At 42.8% G+C, this 18,787-nt stretch overlaps 1 protein-coding gene across 21 annotated transcripts in view; it reads left to right on the top strand.

The window, feature by feature from the left end:
- Nucleotides 1-18,787, top strand: part of FGGY (FGGY carbohydrate kinase domain containing) — a 661,235-nt gene that overhangs the window by 584,276 nt on the left and 58,172 nt on the right. For all 21 annotated transcript variants that reach the window (XR_013993878.1, XR_013993879.1, XR_013993880.1 and 18 more), the window contains one exon: nucleotides 2,246-2,340. Coding sequence is in view for 18 of the 21 variants with exons in the window: in XM_081057761.1 (XP_080913887.1) it covers nucleotides 2,246-2,340 (95 nt within the window). In the remaining 3 variants the exon portion in view is untranslated. The remainder of the gene's footprint in view (nucleotides 1-2,245; nucleotides 2,341-18,787) is intronic.

The raw sequence follows: 18,787 nt of genomic DNA, 5'->3' as shown, positions 1-18,787 counted from the left end.
ACTCTGTTGAAGCAGGTGGAATTTTAACCCCATTTTGCAGATGTGAAAACTGAGGCCCCCAAAGATTAGGTTCTCACAGCTAGGATCTCACAGCCTAGGATCTCCCAGCTGAGTCAGTGAGGAAACCAGAATTCAAACCCTGGCATTCTGGCTCCAGAGCACTTTGGGCTGCAGACTGGGAACTGATGGAGACTCCTCAGGTTCACTCTGGTTTCCACTTCCCAAGGGGAGAGGCCTACAGGTTTTCTCCTTGCTCAGAACCCTGAGGCTTTTGACAGAGTAGGAGGGGTTGGGAAGTGAGTGGCATTTGGAGGAGCTATCTCCTAAAAAGTCCCAGTGCAGTGTGGTGGTCAGTCACACTCCTGCATGGTCACCAGATTCTGTGAAGCCATGAGGGGCTCTCTCCTGACTTGCCCAACACAGCCCTTCAGTGTGGCCTGTGCCTGCCTTTTCCCTCTAGGCAGCTGATGGGCACCTGTCCTGTCCCTTCCCCACTGTTTCAGTTCCCATCCCAGATGAAGTGCATGCAGAGGGCCTCACTGTAACAGTAGCAGCCACCATTGCAAGGGCTTCTCATAGGCCAGAAAATGTGCTCAGCGCCGTCTGGGCCCTTTCTCATTAATCCCCACAGCAATCCTTGTTATCATTCCCATTTTACATCTGGAGAAACTGAGGCCAAAAGAATGGAAGTGACGTGGCTAGTGGAACCAGTTCTGATCTGTCCGCAGAGACCCCACCCGACCTGACACTTGTCAGCAAAGTCTGACGTGCTACCCCTGCAGTACAGGGCTGCTCTTCGTGAGTCCTCTGGGATGGGTGTGGGAATTCTCTTCTCCGCCCCCCTTGTCTGGGATGGCTGGCCAGCTGACCCACTTCTGGAGTGACAGGATGAGTTAGGAGGTGGTGGGAGAGCAGACGTACTTATATCAGGGACATCTTCCCAGACAAGATAGGAAGAAAATTCCAGTCGTGGAAAAAATAAGTCTAATGTCAAGTAGAAAAAGATTTTATAGGTCTGGCCATACAGCTAGCTTACCTCTGTGGAGTTTGTTGCCATCTCATGATTAGCAAATACATTTATATTTATATTTTGTGTGTGTGTGTGTGTGTGTGTGTGTGTGTGTGTGTGTGTGATTATATATATATAAATCCTAAGAATTCTAAGTGATTTCCATTAATCTTAAACCCACCAGGAGCCCCCTCCACCTCTGGGAGTTGGCATGGTGAATGCTCCTCCCTGCTTGGCAGACCCCAACTCATCTTTCAATTTTGGGGTTAATCCTCATCTCTACTCTGTTGACTCCCCCGATCCCAGAAATTTATTCTTTCATCGTTTGAGCTCTTACGACGTACTAGGTACCAATCTCAATTCCAGGGATCCCGCAGTAGACAAAGCAAAGCCCCTGCCCTCATGGAGCTTATGTTCTAGGAGGGCAGACAGACCATAAGCCAAGAGCCTTAGTAGCACAGTGTTGGAAGGTGATGAGGAAATAGAGAAGGGGATGAGTGTTGTGAGTAAGTTGTCATTTTCAATTTGACAGTCAGGAAAGCCACAGTGGGAAGGAGATGTTTGCACAAGACTTGGAGTGAGACAGAGTTGCCCTGTGGACCTCTAGGAGGAAGTGTCCCAGATGGAAGGAACAGCATGAAGGCCCTGAAGCAGATTCAAGAAACAGCCAGGAGGTCAGGGCAGGGTGGCCATGAGGAGAGGAGAGGAAGATCATGGTGGGCACCAGTCTTGGGGGGGGGCCTTGTCAGCCATTGTGAGGGCTTTGGCTTGGGCTCAGAGAAATTGGAAGCCACTGCAGGGATTCATCATACCCTCTCTTAGGACTTACTTCCTTTTTCTTAGAGCATCTCAGTTATAGAATTGAATAGGAAAGAGCCAGATCATCTCTGTTCTCCATGGGCCCAGCAAAGCACCAGATAAATGTTTGTTGAACTGAACTTGAACCAAGTGGCACGTAGCAGCTAGCAGAAGCCTGGGAAACCCGGGCAAAAATGTCTCCTGGGTTGATCTGTATAGTGTTGGCTCCCTTGGGCCCCGTGGCTACTGTACCAGCAGGCAGAGGCAACGAAATCCTGTAGACCCAGGGAATCCCCTGGAACAGGGAACAGTGGGGGACGGGGAGGGGATGCCCACTGCCGCCTCCACAGCAGGTATTTTTGCTGCTGGGGCTGCTTGCTGGCTCCCCACAGTGCCTGGTCCTGCTCCCTAACCAAGGTGTGGCTTTGTCCTGCGCAGGCATGCCTGTGGTCCTGTCGCAAGAGGTGGAGTCTGTTCTTGTGGGCGCTGCTATTCTGGGTGCCTGTGCCTCGGGGGATTTCGCTTCTGTACAGGTATGTGAGGACCAAGGGGTGGGCCCTGGGCCCTCCCCTGTCTGAGGCTTCCTCTTGACAGCAGCTCACGTCTTACAAAGCACACACAGGATATAATTAAGAAATGATAGGTTCCAGCCAGGGAAAGCACAAACACTTCTAGCCTCAGACATATTTATTGCAGTTTTTATTTCAGTTGGCCTCTGTTAGTATTGATGGTTCTGTTTTTCTGTTGATTTTCTTTTTGCTCCTTTAAAATAGCTCTTAAATTCCTTTTTTGAATTTTTCCATTGACCATTTATTTTCCTTTTAGCCCAATGAAACAGGTAAGATTCAAAACATAAGTTTTTTCATATAAATTTCAGATTTGTATTTGCTTATTCCGTCTCCACCCACCACTTCCCAAATACCTTTGAGGCCTCTATGAACAAGAGACATGAATGAAAATGTTAGTGAAAACGGGAATTAAAAGAGAAAATAAGGAACAAAGATATAGGAAGAAGGAAACGGCTTAGTGGCGGTGATTGAGCCCCCAATTTGACTCTGAGATTCCTGACAGCCAAGACAAAAAGAACACATTCTAAGTTGCATAACTTTTTTTTTTTTTCAAAAAGAGTAAATATACTAGTTTCTTGCAGGAGACAAAACTTTTCCTACCCCCAAATTGCAAGACATTTCACACGTGGGTTTTATGGAGAGACTTTGAGTGGTAACATAATAGTATTAACAGCAGGTTTATAAAAAGATAGAAAAGCATCCTAGGTAGACGTTAGGAGCACAGGCTCTGGAGTCAGACTGCTTGGGCTCAAATCCTAGCTTGATTACTTATCAGCTCTGTGACCTGACCATTATGTTCTCCACTCCATTTTTTTTTATCTGTAATAATAATCAATAGCACATTATGAGTTCTTTCTCTGGATCAGGAATGCACATTTAGTCCCACAGCCACTTTATTATTCCCATTTTGTAATTGAGGAAATTGAGGCATAAGTTGGCCTAAATTGAAACAGTTAGTAAATGCCCAAACCAAGTCTGGCTCCCAAGTCTTGGCTGAGAGTTCAAGAAATACTTGTTCAGCTGAGCATCAGAGAGCTTAAATGACTCGCCCAAGATCTCAAGGTCAGGACTGCAAACCAGGTTTTGTACCAGTTGCCCAGTAATTTATTTGTGACCCTCTTATGTGCCAAGAACTGTGCTAGGTGCTTTTCAAATAGTCTTCCTGACACAACAACATACACCGGCAACTGAGATCCAGAAAGTTGACAGAACTTAAGGGTACAGTGTTAGAAACAGGCAGATACAAGTCTAATTCCAATATCTGTGCTTTTTGTATCACATTTTGGGAAGTGTGGTATACTACAAACTGCTCAAGCCTCTAGAGATGGTGCCTGTGAAATATCCCTTCCAAGGAACTGAGTACATTCGTGAATGCTTGTGGATTTTAACGGAAGTTTTTAAACAAAGATGATAGAGTTGAATTCTCAACTTCTGGATTGTCTACAACTCAGAAACATCGTGTGGGAATAATTTATTTATTATTGAAATGTCAATGATGTATCAATTATTTTAGTGTTATGAAAAGATGTTCTCACTAGATGCCTTGCCCTTCCTGGGACAAATTATAATTGCTGAAACAAAAACAGTAGAGATGCTCTCTAAGGCCCTGCATAGCTTACCTCATATTATGGACTGAATGTCCGTGTCCTCTCAAAATTCATATGCTGAAGCCCTAACCCCCAATGTGATAGTATTTGGAGATGGGGTCATTGGGAGGTAATTAGGGTTAGCTGAGGTCATGAAGGTGGGCCCCTCACAATGGGATAGTGCCCTTAGGAGAAGAGACACCAGAGAGCTGCTGCACACACGCTCTCAAGCTCACTCGTGCTCTGTCTCTCCTCCTCTCCTCCCTCTTTCCTTTCTCCCTTCCTCCCTTTCTCTGCCATGTGAGGATATAGCAAACAGGTGGCCCTCTACAAGCCAGGAAGAAGGTTCTCACCAGAACCTGATCATGCTAGCTAGCATTTTGATCTTGAACTTCCAGCCTCCAGAACTATGAGAAAATAAATTTCTGTTTTTTAAACACCCAATTTGTGGAGTTTTGTTATGGCGGCTTGAGCAGACTAAGATACCTCATTTAATTTTGACAGTCTCCCTGCCTGCAGGATGCTTTTATCCTTGTGATGTGTATGAGCAAACCAAGGCTCAGAGAGCTTTTAAGTAATTTGCCAAAGACTACAGTTAACAAGGGACAAAAGCAGAATTGAAACCAGGGTCTCTCTGGATCTATATCCTGTCCTGATTCTTATTCCTTTTCTGCTTTATTTGATTTTTTTTCTCTTTAAATATATATGTTTAAATAAGAATTACCACTCATGTGAGACGGTTGAAATGAAGAGCCTTTGAACGCTCTGATGACCTCCCTGAGTTGTCTGTTCTAATGATTATGTTTGGAACTGCTTTGGAAAGGTAAATGCATGTACACTTGGCTTCTTTCACCCCTCTCCAAAGATGACCCACCAACGTGGCCAACCTGTGTGCCCCAGGCCTGGGGACCAGCTCAGGACTCTGGCAAGTTGGGGTGAAACAGAATTGCTTCCAATCTGTGATTTATATTTTTCAACCTGAACTTCAGTACAGTTTTTTTCTTTGAACTTCAAAGATCTTAGCTTGGTCTTTAGGTTGCCTGCCACTCCTTCTTTTAAGAAAACAGAGCAGTTCTTTCCAGCAACTCAATGATTGCAGCAGGCCAGATGTTTTATCTTCTACACCACACATCTAGTGGTTCGATGGAAGACTTCACTTTTTATCTCGGTGTGCAGACTTCAGTAGACTAAACGAGAAGACATCTCTATATTGAAGGAAAGAAAGGCTAGGGAGGGTCCAGAGGACCCAGTCTGCAGACCTAGGAAAGAGACCTGCATGGCTGAAAGACAGGATTTTAAATTCCCCAGGTCCATGAATGGATGACTTCAGCCGGGGATAAAGCCCTATACGTTCTGTTGGTGATATCAGTTGATTAGAAAGACTTATCGGTGTGCGTTTTACTTAACAGCTCTTGCAAACGTCTATCTGTTTCAATTCTGGGGAAGTTTTATCAGCCATAGTGAGAAGAATATTGGATGGAATTTTCTGGTGGCAGACATCGGTCAAGTATGAGGTCCATTACTATTCCAAATTTTGAAAGCTGCTGACAATTCCAAGTTTCTACCTCCTGTTCTTTTATCCATTCGTATTCTCATCCTCATAGTCTTCTCTCTTCCCCTGCCCTTCCCTGCACTCTCTTCCATTAGACATCTGAAGTTGTCCTACTATTTTTTTTTTCAAATTAGGATCTCAGAAAGGGTACTGATATAGCCATTCATCCTCACTGAAGAATAGAATGATGAATAAAGAATTATCCCCAGAAATGGTATTCTTTTTTTAATAGTTTTAAAACTGTGTCTTCAGTAGATAGTGTGACAAGAGTCGTGTCGTGGTCATCTTTATACTTGCAGCTCAATCAGTAAAATGGAATCAAACAACTGAGGTGCCACTTTCCTGGTAAAAGTTCAGCTACTGAGAAAGGGTGCCAGGAAGACAGGCGTCCTCCCACCTTTTGTTGGGAGGAGTGTGGAATCCCTGTAGTCTGGCCCTCTGTGACCTTTCCTTCTGACCACTCCCTTATCCCTAGAAAGATACCCATCTCTCCCTGGGCTGTCAGCGTACTCCAAGGTGATCTTCTTCAATTCTGAGTATCCTGGAAAGCAAGCAATTACCATTAGACGTTGGCAGCATCTCATAATACATCCCATAACAAGTAGGCTCCAGGCCCTAGAAAATTAACAAACGGAAAAAAAATAAGTTTATGAAATACCAACACGCGTACATTTTCTAAGCACAGGCAGTAGAAAGGTGCTAGAAAGTGCAAAGGGTGCATAAAGCAAGAAACTGGTTTCAAGATGCTGGGGGACAAAACCCAGTGAAACGTCAAAGAGGCAGAAACACAAAACGGCGTTCCCTTTGGCTTCCTTGGGGCATCTGCAGATGTTATGAGCTTTCCGCCATTTGTTATCTTGAGAGACAGCTTTTTTCCCCCAAGTCTATACAAAACAAGGTTTCATTCTAACAGTGCTATTTATCTTGACATCTCCCCCCACCTCAGAAAAGAAGCAGTAGAGGAAACATCTAAAGCAAAAATGCGCAAAAGGAGACAGTGACAAAAGATCAAAATGAATTCAGCAATCAATTTAAGGCGAGTACCAGTGTAAAGAAAATAAGACCTAGGAATCAACCAATTCATCAAACCTTTCTTCCTCCCATGGTGTGAGGGCCACCGCCTCATAAAGCATTGACTCCATGTGCTCCCACCATCAACTTTCCCTGTCACGTTCCAGACAGACTCCTGTGTCTTGCAGACCAATACTTGTAAGTGGCCAGCGGAGAGCCCTGATTACTCATCCTTTCTGTAATGTGTGCCCACAAGATAAACCATCCACACTGACCACTGTGGTCTGCCCTCAAGGTCAGTCCTTGCAGACATCTTCATTGCTTAGTGAAGCCTCTCCCATCCTTTTTCATGAAGTTTACTTTATTTAGAGCCAGCTCTATTCATCACCTATTAAGTGCTTCAGAGCCTGTGATTTTATATACGATATGATACATCTCCATTCTGTTCTATTTTGTGAGACTCAACTCTTTGTGATTTTTAGTTCTGTTTGGCTTTCTGTCACCATAAATACCAGTTTTACATTTGCAAAGTAAAGCTGATTATCATAACTTCAGTTTCTGGAGACTTGAACGTGATATATAATGGATATTGAGAAATATGAAACCATCCCATTTCTTAGCACATTCAGTCATAATTTGATTTTTTTTCTTTTTCTGGAATACAACTAATCATTCATGTTCATTAGGAAAAAAGAAAATTCAGTTAAGTTAAAAGAAAAATATGAAAACACTGATCTTGCTCCCCTAAAATAACCACTATTTAAATTCTGGTTGCTATCCTTTGTTTTTTTATGTATATTTTTAAATCTTTGTTTACTTTTTTAAATTCCAAAAATGTGTTCATATAATGCATACTGTTTTATCGCCTTTCCCCTTCACTCCCCAAAATATAGTTAATACTTTTATTTATTGTGTCTGTAGGGTGCATAATTTTCTACCCCATAGATATTCCATGAGTTATTTCACCTTGGTTTGAATATTTAGGTTGTTTCTGTTGTTTGAAACAAAGTTGCACTAACATCTCTTTAGCTAATTTTTGCATGCACCCTATGTTATGTCCTTAAAAAAACATTATGGGTATAATTGTCAAAGTTTGCTTGACTTTTAGGATTTTGATACATATTGACACTTGATACTCCCACTAGTAGTATATGAAAATTCAGGGCTCACGCTTCCTTATGTACAAGGAGTCTTTTGCTGTGAATTTGAGTTCCATTTAGCTTTTATCCCCAGGCCTCTTATAATCCTATTCATTTCACATATAGTCCTGATACTGTCAACTTGGTCTATTCACCTTTTTCCCTTTGCTGCTTAAGCATGTGTTTCTGGAGGTGTGAAAATCTAGTTTCTAATTAAATAGATTCAGATTTCTGATTGAATTTTCAGTGTCCTGTCCCATGTGCCAGTGCCTCATAGAAAGTCAACAGAAAATCCTGGAATGGTGATTAATTGTTTAAAGAAGGATTAAATTAGGAATGTGATGCTGACCCCTAACATTGGTTATACTTATTGCCATACCCGATGAACAGCACATTCATATCTTTTTCAGAATTGTTTCCTCTCATGAATGAATGGATGAAACAAATTCAGGTGCTGATCATTTGTAAACCTCCTTGTCCCAATCTGCTTTGCAAAATGGATGTCAAAGTCACAACATTAGGTCAAATTTAGAATTCTGTGTTCAGGAAATGACTTCAGTATAGAAGATCTATAACATTTGTTCCTTCCAGGGTAATCCAGGAACAAGGCCTGCTCCTTGCCTACTACATTCCATCCCTTGTCATTCATAGAATCCTTACAGCAAACAGTGGTTGTTAACAGTGCCCACTGTGAGATGAGGGCTCTGAAGCATGGAAAGATCTTATTATAACCTTGCTTGATACAAACTTTACGCTCTTTTTATTCCATCAAACCATATCCTAGTACACACACACACACACACACACACACACACACACACACATCCATTGCTTGGGAAAGTCATAGATTCCAATATGGCAACTCAGCTGCCCTTTACGCGGGGTGTGATTGATAGAAAATATCAGCTTCCACATGTGTCAGCACAGCACTGCGTGGTGCAGTATTGACTATAGAAAATAAAAATAAGAAATGTGCCATCTTTGGTATGGAAATTTTCTAATTCCTGTTGCCTTTACAAGACTTTATATGATACTCACCAATATTTTGCTTTATTTATTTGATTTTAATCATAGTCTACCCATTTATTTTTTTATAAATGATGGATATTAAAAAACACTTTAATTAAGAGCTTTAATTAAAAGACACTTTTTATAGTATTGTTATTTACATGAATAGTTAGACTAACAAACATTTTTCCCAAATATCCCTCTTTCCCTTAAATTTTTACTCAAGAACTTAAGAATTAGGCCGTTATAAAAGCAAAACTGGCCAAACCCAACTAGATCCTTTAGAAACTTAAAAGGGGTATAGAACTATATCTCTAAAATAAAGTTTACCTAATTCTTCGACTTCATTTTGTTCAAGACAACATTTTATACTGGTGCAGATCTGAAAAAATATGTAGCACCTTGCCATGGAAACAAAAGCTTATAACTAATTAATTCTTCATTCTAATTATCATTATGCATTTATATTTCATAAAAAATTCCTTGTTGGAAATGAAGAGGTTGGGTATTTTATTCCTTTACACTAGGATAACTCATGGAAAGCAGATCGATCCTGTGTAAGCTTAATAGTCAACATGGTAAATTAGGCTATGGAACCAATTAAGAGATTAGGAAAGACAAGGCCTTAAGTCAGGAATTTCCTGTAATTAGGTGGGAAGAGTCCTGAAAAATGACTACACACACACACACACACACACACACACACACACGCACGCGCGCGCGCGCGCGCGCACGCACCTACACCTACACACTATTGGACAAAATTTGATTCAGAGTCAAAATTGGATAGAGGTCTTACTGAATTCTGGGAAAGAGTTTGGTTGCAGCATTGAGGCAAATGATCGAGAATGATGCAGAAGGGAAAAAAAATCATAACAATTATTTATTGGAGGAATTTGATTCTCTGCCTTAAACCTTGAGAAAGTGCCATGGGTTCAGAAACCTAAGTGGAGGGTCTTTAACCATGTGTATCAAAGACATGTGAACATTACAAATTTTGATATGATGTTAAAAGGAAATTTCCTATACTGTCCTTGTAATAATTCTACAGGTGAGGACAGAGGGTAAGAGAAGTTAAGTGACTTGCCAAAGCCAGTGGCTAGAAAGAGATCACATAAGGAAATGGACTCTTCTGGGGCTAAGTGTGATTGCCATTATTTTGAAAACCAGTGTCAGAAACAGGCAGCCAGAATTAGGATGCATAATACCTGAAACTGAGATAATGTTAGAGAGTTTAGTAGATAGATTGTGTCTGAGATTGTGGACCAGGGCAGAGAAGTGACCAGGAACACGGTGATGCCCTGGGGTTGCTAACAGCGGGACCTGACTAGGTGAGGGGAGAGCACAGTTACTGGGACCCCAGAACACAGGGCTCTGTGGAGACTCCCATGGTCAGTGACCCCAGAAGGAAAGAGCTGGGGTCTTAATGGCATTGTCCTCCCTCTCTCTGATCTCCTGCCCGGCTCTCCATAGGCTGGATTCAAAGGTAGAGAACAAGGGAGCCCATTGGTGTAATCAGTACAAGTAGCCTGGCTAGGCCTAGAGAAGGGTGGGGCGGGGTCCTCAGGAGACATGCAGATGTCCACCACATCATCCAGGCTGAGGTGCTCGGAGAGGTCCGCTGACCCCGGGCTCCATCTGAATGGTTTGGTACAGATTTGATGAGATAAGGTACTTGCATCAGCATGTAAATCAGTTACGACATTTTATTCATAGCAAGATGTTCTCAATGAAGGATAAGCGTGTTTGTTCATGTTCTGGGGCATGTGTCTTATGTCACGATGGACGTGCCCTTTGAGGTAAGCACCGATCCAGATTGCACAGCTCTGCAGGCATGCTGGAGTCCCCAAAAGGGATGCCCCTGTCCCTGCTTTTATTTCCTACCTTTCCGAGGCGAAGGACAGGAACACGAATACTCATGCACCTCCTCTGAGCTGAGCACTGGGCTAAGGTAGTTTAGATGATCCTTCATTCTTACAGGTTACCTTATTCACCTCACCTTTACAGATAGGACACTGAGGCGTAAACAGAAAGTTTAAATAACGCGCCCATGGCCTAACAGCAAGTAGCAGCACTAGCAACCAAGTCCAGACGTGACTCCACTGTCTGTGCTCTTCTTTTGTCTCGACTGCCCCGAGGCAGTGCTTCTGCTGACCTGACATTAATACCAGGAAGCAGTGGGGCCTTAGAAGAGAAGTACCTTGTTTGGGGACCCAGGGCTGAGTTCTCTGTTGTCAGTAACAACCAACTCATGGTTTCTGGGAATAGACACACCCCAACTCCCAAAGAATCAGCAACAGTTATGGGGTCTCATGCGATTCCACTTGACAAGGTCTTGCCCAGCCCATCCAGCCAGATCGGAAAGCAAAGTCAGTTCTTTTCTAAGGGGCTCTTGTCTTGTTCCATCTCTTCTTAAACTTGGGAGGTCAGGAAGACGATGGAGAGAAAGAATCCATAAGAGGGATGCATTTCCTTAGAAATGTTATTAATTGGCTTAGCAAAACAAGAGAAGGAAATAAAATAGCTGCTCTTTACTAACTTAAGGCATCTTCTTTCCTTATCTCATTAAAAATTAAAAGCACTCTTGGTTTAAGTAGGGCAAATTAGTAATTAAGTGCTATATATTCAACTTGTGTAAACATAATATTGAAGGGGAGGCCACATTACTCACTGCGCTGGCTTGTTTTTGCCCCCATTAATCACCTTTTCCTCAGGTGCTTCCTGTGATGTCAGGAGGCATTTTTTGCTCCCCTCTCCTGCTGGAGGTCGGGTGGGCTGTGATAACCGGGCTGACAGATGACCATTGGCTATATCTGGGAAAGGCATGTGTCTCAGCCTTGATTCAAGGAAGTGATGAGGTTTCCTGTTTAGTTCTTTAAGCCAAGGTTCATCACAGGAGGCTGCCACGTGACAGGGACAAACCTAGATGGTCACAAGACAAAGAATTATACATATCTCAGTGCCCAGGGCATCCCCAGTCTAATGAGGAGGAGGTGTGCGCAAGACAGATATAGTTACAAAAACGTCAACACTGAGTATAATGGCAAAGACCATGGGGCCTTGGCTTGGGCTTCAATCATGGACCTGCCACTTACCTGGGTTAAGTTCTTTAATTTCTGTGTGCCTCAGAGTCTGCATATGTAGAATATGACAGTAATATCTGCATCATAGATACATTCCCTCACAATTCATGATGTAAGGAGTAAACATGTTAGTACATGTAGTGTGCAACAGTGTTTATTTAATGTGGCTGTTGTTTGTTTACTACAATTGCTTTGCGATGAGTTAATGGAGCAGCAAGGAAGGGGTATATTCCACTGCTTAGGGCTGAAGGAAATCCTTCTAGGAAGGCAATATTTGAACTGGGTCATCACGGAATTAGCTAGTGACGGAGCTGGTAGAGCTGGAACTTGGGGGTGGGGAACCATGTGACCCCAGTTCTGCTCTTAACTTTTGCAGTGGAATGCCTTCTCTGAAAGCAGAGGAAGGAACATTTGCCTCAGTCCTACACAAATCTCTCTCCATTTCACCTCATCACAATAAATATTAGCAATAACTGCTGGAACCTCAGTCATGTGGTATTGTGGCAACTCCCTGCCAAGTATGGTGGAGCGGTGGGGGGGTAGTATAGAAGAGATAAGTGAGCTGACTCCACTGTGGGCAGGATAAGAGGAAATCAAATGGGACAGAAGAAAGTAGCCCTCTAAGTCACCTTGCCACACTCAGGGGTAATGGCTTCTCCTTGACTTGCTAGCTGTGTGAATGAACCTGTCTAGGCAAGGCCCTTAATATTTCTGAGCCTCAGTTCCATATTAACTGACCCCACATATTTGCTGCAAAGATTCTATGAATGAAAGCACATTTAGCACACTGCCTTTACACAGGGAGTATTACTTTCCTATATTTCCTATATTAATTTAATCCTCACAACAAACCTCTGAAGTAGTTGGTATCATTGTCCCACTTTATAAAGCAACAAATTGAGATATCAAGATATCGATAAGCTGGCCATAAATATGGTGAGTGATAGAAGGAGGATTTAAACTCAGGTGGTCTGGCTCCAGACTGGCCTCTACATACCTCTTCAGCCGAGTGCTTCAATGGCACCTAGAGCTAGATTTACATATTAGGTGCTAGAAATAGGGCAGAGGCCTCTAGATTATGTTGAGGCCCCATCAGTTGCTACGGAGGAAAATTTTTCTTTCTTTCTTTCTTTCTTTCTTTCTTTCTTTCTTTCTTTCTTTCTTTCTTTCTTTCTTTCTTTCTTTCTTTCTTTCTCTCTCTCTCTCTCTCTCTCTCTCTCTCTCTCTCTCTCTCTCTCTCTCTCTCTCTCTCTCTCTTTCTGTTTCTTTCCCTTCCTTCCTTCCTTCCTTCCTTCCTTCCTTCCTTCCTTCTTTTCCTCCCTCCCTCCCTCCTTCCCTCCCTCTCTGTCTCTGTCTGTCTGTCTCTGTCTGTCTGTCTGTCTCTCTCTCTCTCTCTCTCTCTCTCTCTCTCTCTCTCTCTCTTTCCTAGAAGTGGTAATCTTTTAACAGGTGAGGCAGGCCAGAGTGACCAGAAATGATCAGTCCTTGGATATAGTGGGAATGAAGCTGTTTACACTGAGCTTGACCGTTTTGCACAGGGAAGAAAACAATTTGTTTATTTGTTTATGTGTTTATCATTCATATCCCACTTCCACAAAGGGTTTGAGGAAGCTTATAATAAATGACTAAGCAGAATAAAACTGAGCAAAATAAAACTCACAAGACAGAAACTGTGTAGAAAGAGGAGAGTACACGAGCCACACGGACTAGATGTCCCTCAAATTAGCATGCCTGCAGGTGCCAGATAGTATATATAACATAGGAAGATACCAGCAGAGTATCAGATGGTTTCATTCTGTACCAACTTGGAGAATGTATGCTCTGCCTAAGGACATTGAAATTTAAAGTGTTTTAATCCTGGGTTGGTGAGAGCCAAGCCAAACAGATTTAGGGGACAGGTTTGGCCTATGGGTCTCTGACCCATAAATAAGGGGATTACTCTGAGCTTCCAGGCAGCCAGGACAAAACTGGGCAATATGTCAAGTCATATAGTGTTCACAGAGTCAAAGAAGTATACCAGTTCTCCAAAAGAGACCTCATTTTCCCTGGCACCAATTCTAAAATTGTTATTCCTTTAAAAACTAATCTAGAAATTGTTTCATGGAACTCTCACAGAAGAAGTAGAAGAATTCATCATATACCATCTTGTTAAGAACCCAGAGCATTATATTGAAACTTGACTTCAGGTTAAAATTGCCTGGAGATGTCACTTGCCCCTGGAGTAGAACTGAGAATACCCAGGGGGTAAATGGATGGCATGGCCCTCCACCTCTCTTCCCTGAATATTTCTTCCCTCAGCCAGCTTTAGAAACAAAGCTTCATCACTGACCTAGAAGTGTCTTAGAGGACCTTAGTACCAAAGCTTTTAACCAGCCTGGCATCGGGAAAGTGCTAAAATGAAGCACCCATCAATCGAGAAGGGCAACAGATGTTGAAGCAGATCAAATGTCAGTAAACAGCAAGCCTACAGAGGCCACTGAACTTGGCATCCTCTTAGCAAAAATACCCTGTTGCCTGCAAGAGGGAACGCCATGGACTTTTATAAACTACATTAAGTGGTGTACTTGTTTTTTAATCTCTACTTTTTTTAAGGGCAAATTTAATGCTCACGGAGTGTTCTAGGCTTTCAGCCCAGGAAATCCAGGTCTTGAAAATATCCTCCCAGCAATTATGAGAAGTTTTATGTTTAACTTATCTAGCACCCTCCCTTTTACTGTTAACAGTGTGATTCATATGATAAGTAATAAAGGGGACCGTAGTAAGCGTAGACTCTGAGATCACGTAAGTCTGGGTTTTAATCCCGAGTTCAAATGCCATAGCTGTGCATTAGGCCAAACCTGTCACCTTTCTAGGCTGGTTTCCCTCATCTGTAAAAAAATAAGACTATTAACAGTATGTGCCTCTAAAGATTGTTGTGAAGATTAAATTAGATAATATGTATAAAGTACTTACCATAGTTATTGGCATGAATAAACTTTCATTGAGAGTTATACAAAATTATAGCAATATGTATGTTGATAACTATCTTTATCAGCTGACTATCAGTCTCACGCTGTGCTATGCACTTTACACATATTATTGAAAAATAGATGGGTGAGTTATTTGCCCGTTTGTGCTCAGATAGCATAGTCACCCCTCTCTGCTGTATATTACATTTCCCAGGCTCTGGGTAGGTTTGGCCAGTGGGAGATACAGGTGGAAGATTGATGTGCAGAAAGAGGGAGGAAGTCAGGTGATTTCTCCCTTCACTACAGCAGCAGCTGTATCTCCTGTGTGATTCCAGCTCTCGCCTCTCCCTTTCAGGTTCCAGTTCCGGCCACTCAGCGCTTCTTTGGTTTCAGGTCCAGCCTGACATCTCTAGCTCTTGGCTGTGGTCACACCACAGCCTCCCAGGGTCCCTTGAGTCTTAGAGGGGAGGGTCTTTTGCTGTTGCTGATCTCTAAGTTCCTTAGCATCACTATTTGGCTTCTTGGTTTTTTCTGTCACCTATGAAATCAATTCCTTGTATTAAATTCTTTCTGTCGAAAGACCTAGAGTAGTTTCTGTTCTTCTGACTGGACTCTGATTATTATGGCTGCTTTTAAATAGTAAAGAGAAGTCAGTCCTTACATTGACTTCACCTCCCCTCCTTGTTCCCTATTGGAATTAGCGAGGCCAACTGGAGAAGGGGTAGCTGGTCAGTTATCACGGAGAGCAGTTCACTTTATCTAAGTGCAGCCTAAATGACAAGGAATTGACCTAACAATCTTTAGTGACTACCCAGCTCTGAGTTAGGCATTGAGGTCAGTAGCCTCACATAGCTTACCACCCGCTCTCTAAGGAGACAAGACTTGATTACAAGTTAGAGCCAGGAATATTTCACGATAGTATCTAGTAAAAATGAATAGAATCTCTTTTTTGAGCTGGGGCTGTGGATCATTCACTATTCTAAGTGAGTCACTGTATTACATGTGTGATGATTCTTTCCCTTGAGGGGAAACCGAGGCTCGGAGAGGGGATGTGATTTGCCCAAAGTCCACAGCTATTAAGTAATGGTGTTAGGAGTTTAACCTAAGTGTGTATGTCTCGGAGTCTATGTTTAGTAGAGACTTATATCTGTTCCTCATTTTTCCAAGCTTTCTTCCTGTTTCTAAGCAGATAGTGAGAAGTCAGAATAATAGCTTCTATTGCTCTGGTCTTCTTGTAGAGGTTTCCTCACAGAAACAATATTGAACCTTCTTATCTAATTCTCACCATAGGTTTATGTGGAAACTTTATTTTCATTTTTACAAATGCGGAAATAGACCTAGAAAATTAAAGGAATTTAAGGTCACACTGGGTGTTAATATTCAAACTAGAATTGGAAGGCAGGTTTTTCTGTCCTTAAGCACACACTCTTTCTACTGGTGACATCACAGTACTAGATTATGTGTGTAGGGCCAAGTGTTTTTCACAAATTAAAAAAAAAAAAAAGTCAAGAAAGGCCAGGTACCTCACCTTCAAGGAGCTGGCAGTCAGGCTTGATAAATAAAAATGAAGCAACCTGAAACCAGAGCGTGCCATTGCATAATCTACTCTCTGGTAACAGCTACAAGCAGGAAAGAGAAGTGTGGTTTTGTATAAGTGGGGCTTGAAATTGACATGTTAACTTAGGACAAGCAGAGAAGCAGCAGGAAGAGGGCTTTTCAGATAGAGATGCCAGTGAGAGCAAAGGAATGAATGCAAACCAAAAGGAGAGCAACTCAGCTCCTGGGAAGGATCACAGTTTCAGAGTAGCGAAGGAGAAAGCTAGATATGTAAGGACTGCAGTTCACTGGGGGTGGGGTGTTAACTCTAAATAGACCAGTTACGAATTTGATCAGGAGTCTTGGTTGGGAGCATCTTTTGCCCCACATACTCTGACTAGCTATTGTTTTAAAAAAAAAAATGTTGTAGGCTAATAGCCTCATTTAAAAAAAAAGCAACAACCTTAAGTGCTTCTTAGGTGATGATACTGCTTCCTGCTTAAGAAAAATCACCTATGAATTAATTCAATCTAAGAGTAATAACAAAGGTTTACATGACTTATCTCCAATGCTTTTGACGAGTCCCTGAAATAGAAGGGGAACACGCTTTAACGGTCCCTGGAAACCTATCCTATTTCACTAGAACACACTTGAGTCTAGCGTGTTGTAACATATCATGTTTGAGAATTTCAGGATGGAGAAGGCACCTTCTGAGAAAATGCCACTGAGATATGTGAAACAAGCAGTCCACCTCACACCGGTCAAATCTACCCCTCTTCCCTCCACACCTCACTCCCTGTCAGCTGGCCGTTGACTAAGAGGAGCCCTGTGTGTTAGATGGAGTGGATCAGAGCGAAATTCCTCCCAAGCTGGCCGTGTCAGTTTCACCTGTCAGCATCTCTGATGAGGAGGGATCCTGACAGACCAGACTGGTTTGGATAATTGGATTACAGCAGTTGTCTTCATCTCAGTAAGCTGACCAACCAGTACAGATGCTAAAGGAGACAATTCTAAAGTGGGGACTCAAGCAAGTGCTTCAACTACTAGGAAACAGCAAGCGTTAGTGAGTCCAGCATGTTGTATGTGATGGAGCTTCGACCCCTCCCTTCAAGCGGATCCTAAAAATGGTAGCAGACGGGATTCATATAGTATGCACCAGCCACTGTTTATACCCCTTTGGTGTATTAAACTCACTTAATGCTCGCAATAATCCCATGAAATCCTGATATTAGTTGCACTTTGCAGACAAGGAGGCTGAGTCCCAGGGAGGTTAAGTATTTTCCCAAGGTCACATAGCTGGTAAGAAAGGAACCCAGACATTCCGACCCTGCAGTCTGCTCATTGGGCTAATACTGAAACCCATCTGTAAAGTAGGTTTGGGACACTGCGGAGAGGCCAGCCTCTATGCTGTCCTTATCTGTAGCACTGCCTGTAGCTGTTTCTATGTCTGCTTGCCTCATTGAAGGGGGAGCTTCGAGGTAGGGGTCTAAGTCTGCCTCATCCTTAGCTTGTCGTAGGTGCTGGATAAATGCTGTGCCAAATTAGAGGTGAAGTTGTACAGATACTTTGTAATCTCCCCAGAGCTGGCTAAGAAGGCAGCCACTTGTGAGTGGTTACACAGAAAACCAGCCACTTAAAGCAGTGGTGCTGCTGTGGATGGATGTGGATTGAAAGTCCTTTAACAGGTAAAAGCTGATCTGAGACCACCTGGTTATTAGCTATATCTCTGAAAACAACTTGCTCTGTTCCCACTAGCACTGGCTCCAGGCTGCTCAGTTACTCTTATGTTTTCAAAGATAAATCCCCGCCTCTTTAGTGTCTGTTCAATTACCGAACACCTCCACGTGTAACCTGGAACAAGAGATCTGCGTCTTTGGGCCTCAGATTCCTCATCTCTAAGCTGAAAGAATCAGGTTTGGTTTTTAAAAATCTTAAGGGAGTGGAGCGTTTGGGAAGCCAGTACAGAAAACAGAAGGTGAACTGTGTTTTCCTGCTTCTCCTGGCATTCCCTCCCTTTCCCCATGGCAGGGCAGCCTTCTGCAGGGTCTCTGCTGAACATAAGAAGCACCGGGCTAGATTGTTTCAAAGGAAATACCCGAAGTATATTAAAGTAGCTAATACTGATGCTTAATAATATACAAATAAACTGGCTTCACATGGGTGATCCTGGCGGTTGAGACAAGTAGGTTGGAGGGCTGTGTGCCTGTTACTGTTAGATTCCCTGTGCTCTTGGGGGAGGGGTGTGCATTTGGCCTGACTGTGTACAGTGCGGTGGGGAAGCTAAAGCCTCTGGGCCTCATCCTCCTTGTCTGGAAACAGGCTGCATGTCATGGCACCGGCGAATTAGAAATTCTATCCGACGACTCTTAGAGATTGATTTTCCGTCTGGGGATCTGACCTCTTGCTTCACCAGCAAAGGGGATCAGACTGTTCTGGGAGGAGTCCGTGAGCAAGCCCTCTGAAAGGCCTTCCCTTTCTCTTTCTTTTTTCTTTTTTTCTTTTTCAACTGTATGTTTCAAAAGGAATTTCTGATTATGTTGGGGGCTTA

This window comes from Rhinolophus hipposideros (assembly GCF_964194185.1).
Source record: "Rhinolophus hipposideros genome assembly, chromosome: 8".
Classification (NCBI taxonomy): domain Eukaryota; kingdom Metazoa; phylum Chordata; class Mammalia; order Chiroptera; family Rhinolophidae; genus Rhinolophus; species Rhinolophus hipposideros.
Note: the sequence above shows the minus strand (reverse complement) of the source record. Positions and strands in the feature narration are given on the sequence as shown.